General features: G+C 39.0%; 1 protein-coding gene across 3 annotated transcripts in view; it reads left to right on the top strand.

The window, feature by feature from the left end:
• Nucleotides 1–4,989, top strand: part of klhl32 (kelch-like family member 32) — a 42,436-nt gene that overhangs the window by 23,596 nt on the left and 13,851 nt on the right. For all 3 annotated transcript variants that reach the window (XM_005924268.2, XM_005924266.2, XM_005924267.3), the window contains one exon: nucleotides 3,285–3,383. In XM_005924268.2, the coding sequence (XP_005924330.1) occupies nucleotides 3,285–3,383 (99 nt within the window). The remainder of the gene's footprint in view (nucleotides 1–3,284; nucleotides 3,384–4,989) is intronic.

Genomic DNA, 4,989 nt, shown 5'->3' with positions numbered 1-4,989 from the left:
AAAAATATCGAACCGTGACACCAAAGTATCGAACCGAACCGAACCGTGAATTTTGTGTATCGTTGCACCCCTAGTAAATAAGTGTTCATCAAACAGTAATGCTGGTAATTGATTTAAGAACAATGAATGTGTGTATTTATTATTTATGGAAATCCGTTTTTACTGTCTCACTATATATGGTGAAATAATAAATAAAAATAAGATAAAAAATAATAACATAATAAATGAACACACGTCTGTGTTTTCATATATTAGCAAAGCGAACAAGCACCAGGGGCCTGGTTTTTGCTAGTAGTAGAGACGCTGTGGCTGGTCAAAGTAAAGATACTTTGAATGCCAGAGGGGTATCTGTCAAAGAGCATTATGTAGTTCATAAAATGACCAAGCTGATGTTAGTAGATTAAAAATCCTATGTGCTGGCTATATTTTATAATTAAAGGAGAGTATAAAAACAGCATACAAATTTGAAATACTCAAATACTGTACATTTACTTTAAAGCTGAAAATAACTTAATATTCTATCAGTGCCAAATATGTCACAAAACTAAATAAAAACATGGATTCTGCAGATTACCTCTTTAATCTCAGCAGCATAAGCTCCTACCGCTGGATGACTGAGTGTGCAGGTGCTTTATCAGATTTTTACTATGAACTAGCACCTGCCCTGGCCACTCTGGTCAAAATAAAAACAGAAGAGCACACAATTACATTTCAGTGCTAAAGGTTCTTGTGAGTTCATGTCCTTGTCTTGTCGCCCAGTCGACAAAGAACGAGTGCGTGAGAATTCCTGTAAACCTTTCTTGACATTTTTTGTGCCAATGATTCTTGCTTCACTAAGCAGCCCAGTGGCTTATTTTGTGTACCAAGAGGCCAGGAACTTTGTAATTACTCCTAATTTTATTTCCACAGTGGAAATGAGCAAAGAGTGAGTCGGTTAGCCAGTGTAAGTAGGTCAACAGCAGGCTTGCAAGCCGCCCTGCTTTGGTTGGCTCAGCTCCTGTCTGCCCAGAGGAGATGATAGCAGATGAGATGAGGGCAATAAGCTTACCCCCAGACCGTTAATAATGACCTACTAAAAATCCTTTAGCCACATGTCATAGGCCAGCAGGGTGAAGGAGGAGGCATGCCATCAGTAGCTTCATAGGATTTCTTTTATTTTTTTTACTGGCTGCCAACCACAGCGGATCTCTCAATCAATTAAACATCCTGCAGCGCTGCCACAGTTTTATTAGCCACACGGTACCAGATCACATGGCAGAGGACATGCGTTCTGCCTTACACGCATCTTCTTCCATTTTATATCTCCTCCAGGTGAAAGCTAGTAAGCGGCAATAACTGCTGGTTTACACAAGAGCTTATTGTACTCCCACACTGAAGCGGGCACGGAGTTATAAAACTGACTTCTGCTGTGTGAGGTAGAGGTGCTCTAACTGTAGTGGGCTTCTGGAGTGGATAGGAGAGCACGATATGAAGAGAGTTCACTTACTGTTATTACAGTCATCATTGCTGCTGCTGCTGCCTGACAGGATGCTGATTGAGTGAAAAAGGGAAAAAAATGCGGGGTTTGATGTTTTTGATAGCATGCTTTCCTCAGTTCATAGTCACCGAATAGATGAAGAGGTGCTTGGAAATTAGTTTTTTCAAATCAACATTTTTATCTGCTCTGTTCTGCTGTTTTTTTTCTTCTGTAGCTCAGTGTATCTAGATTCTTGTTAATGAAGCGAAAACCACTTGCTATTGCTCTCTGTCTTAATATGTTAAGCTTACGAGGCCCATAGATGGTGCGGATTGTTAACTGGATTGCTGCCCAGGCCTGGAAGGAAACCATACTGTGATAAATGGGAATGTGCAGATGCAGCTAATTGTGGAGAAGGAGGGTAGAAATTTTTTTTTATCACAGCGGCTTGCTGGGAATATTTTCTAAGTGGTTGTATATTATACTATTATAAACAAGTAGCCTGATGATTTCAAATGAAGTGTTTACATGAATCCTAAAGTGGCCAAATAATGCGTTATAATGCAGTGAGAGCAATCATGTAGACTGAATGGACAAACATGCAGTAGAATTAAGTAACACATTTGTATTCAGATCTGCTCATTTTGTTTTTCAGATTCATAAATAATCAGTAGGCTCCAGCAAAATTGATACTCCTGAGGCCTGCTAAACAATGTTCAGTCCATTACTGTGGCAACAGTACCGATGGGTGAGAGAGACAAACGATGAAGTCATTTTTCACACTTTCACTGCTGATGCAGTCACAGCTCTGTGGATATGTAGGGCAGAGCTGCTGAAGGGATTATCAAAGGTTTTGTAGGTTTTTGGGTTTTTTTGTTTTTAAAACCAATCTAAACTGTGGGACAGGTGATTCCACAGGATGAGGGAGATAGCATGGTGTCTAGTCTGACTGGGTTACGATTTAAGTGATGCCACCCTCTGCGCAGTTCTCCACCCCTCTGCTCCTAAGAGCTTACGAGAACGAACTGGCTGCGTTACAGAGCGTTATGTTGCATATGGGTGGGTAATATGGAGGAAACAGAAGGAAGCTTTCAGTGCATAATTCTCATCCGCTGCTCATTTAAACAGGAAGCATTTTGGAAGAATCTGTGCAGAAATAATTGCCTGAATATGTTGCTGCGCTGCAAGGAGAATAATGGCAAATCAAGCATAATGGTCAAGCAGGGTTTTTTGGTTTTTGTTTCCGCATCATCTGTTGCAGTGTCCGAAACATTTTTACATTTAACCAGTAGAAATCAAACTTAGCCCAACTAAAGTTAAAATAAGAAAGAAATTACAAATATATATATACTTTTTTTTAGTTCTAAGGTTGTATGTGTTAGGACATGAAAAAATAAATCCTCTTTTTCTCACATGCTTGATAGCTGGATTAATTTCTCTGGGCTAAAATGCTGTGTTTAGTTTTTATCAAATGTAGCATGGTGCATTATGGATAAATATTAAAGACATTATTCCAGAAATCTTGTGGTTCTTCAGAGGGAATTTGCTGAAATGTTCCAAGAAAATTGGATGTGTTCATCTCGACATTTCGTCATTCATCCAAGTGACTTCTTCAGACATTCTGCATACCATAGATAAAAACGTGTGCCTGAACCTGAACAGTTAAAAGAAACAGTGATTATCAATAAATAATATACAGTACAGTACTAAAGTTCAGAAAAAGTCATCACTTGAAAACAACCTAGAGCTCAGCTGCAGTGAAACGGACACTCAGACACAAATGTTAAAAAAAGAAACCTAATGACCCTGTTTGAATGCTCTGAACCAGATTCTGCTGGAGCCAGCGGTGATCCAGGACGTCCTGTCTGCAGGCAGCCACCTTCAGCTGCTGGAGCTCCTCAGCCTCTGCTCACACTACCTCATCCAGGTGCGTGCACAAAGCACAGACGCACACGCGCACACGAATGCACGCATGCACACAAACGTTCACATGTTCTGGTGTCCTTGTGTGTGAGCTGGGAACTGCGGACATTAGGAAAAGAAATCAGCGCAGAAACAGGTTCATGCTACAAAGTCCTCATCAGGTTAATGAAAATCTGGTAATAACACTGATGTGTGAGAGGTATGGTCCACTCAGGAGCGTTTGATCCTATCTGCCAGTTATATCGGGGGAATTTTTAAAAATGAGTCACCTTACTTGGGGTTGAATAGCTTACATAGGTCATTTTACACATTTCCTAAATCATTATCCAAACTGTCAAGTATCTCCTGTGTTTCTTTCCAGTTTTCTTTCATTACTATAGATTTTTTGCTTTTTTTCCCTTCAGAAAATGAAAATGAAGATATTATGTGTAAGGACTGTGAGCTGTTACAGTTATTACACCCTAATTACACATTACAATTACACGTTATTACACACCCTAATAGAATAGAATAGAATAGAAAAGTTGAATTCTATTCTATTCTATTCTATTAGGGTGTGTGAAAGGCATCCCACCTTTGTTAGGAAAATAATGCAATTTTATATCAAGATTATTGTGATTATATTGATACTGACTGCTTGCATATTAAAATACTGACATGATGTCCCCATCTAAACCAGTAAAAGAGCAAATGACTAGAATTGGATCAAAGAGTCCTTTTCTTCAATCTCTTTGTCGTTACCTTTAATTAGGTAATTTCTACTTTTGGTACTTGTGTGAAAATCAGGTGATGTTTTAGGACCTATTTGAGAAATGTAAAAATTCCAAAGGGTTCAAACCTCTACAACAACAGTGTATGTGTTAACTTCTGTTTCTGCGCTGTTGTTGTTAGTCAAGCTCACTTAGGCTATAATGTGTTAGTTAGTGAGATGCAGAGGTGCCTCTAGTTTAACTGTTTTTTTCATTGTTTTTCTTTTGACAGAGACAGGCTCCCTCTGTTTTGGTCTTTGTGTCTAAAGAAATTAAACTGTGATCAATCTTTTCATCTTTTAAAAAAAAAAATAAAAAATTGGTGTGTCTTGAAAAATGTCGAGCTATTTCTTCTAAATACCTTGACCGCAAAGTCAGTGCTGCAGTTCTTCCATCTACTGATGGTCTAGTGTGAATGTTTAAAGGTCAGTTAGAGGATGCAAGCCCCAGACCTGGGAAGCGTTTAGTGCTGTTGCTCAAGGACACTTCTGCTGGGTTTATGCCTGTCGTCTACAGCAAGGTACCTCAGGCCAGATCATTTCAAGAATTGGGCCACGCTGACGTGTGTTTCATGCATTTTATCACAAGATGCATGTGTTAGAACAGAAGCAAAGTTGGCCTACTGTCCTCTGGGTATGTAGCGAAGCGCTGCTGTAAATAAAAAGCAACTCAGGTGGAGGTTGATGTGGAACAGAAATAGTCTAAGATATCTGATACATGGCTTTATAGTAAGCACCATGCTTCCCCAAAATGGAATCAGTGACTTTTCATAAGATAGATAGATAGATAGATAGATAGATAGATAGATAGATAGATAGATAGATAGATAGATAGATAGATAGATAGATAGATAGATAGATA

This window comes from Haplochromis burtoni, unplaced genomic scaffold, assembly GCF_018398535.1.
Source record: "Haplochromis burtoni strain Fernald_Lab_line unplaced genomic scaffold, NCSU_Asbu1 Contig_76, whole genome shotgun sequence".
In the NCBI taxonomy this organism is placed as follows: Eukaryota; Metazoa; Chordata; class Actinopteri; order Cichliformes; family Cichlidae; genus Haplochromis; species Haplochromis burtoni.
The sequence above is the reverse complement of the archived record's forward strand: the minus strand, read 5'-3'. Positions and strand labels throughout refer to the sequence as shown.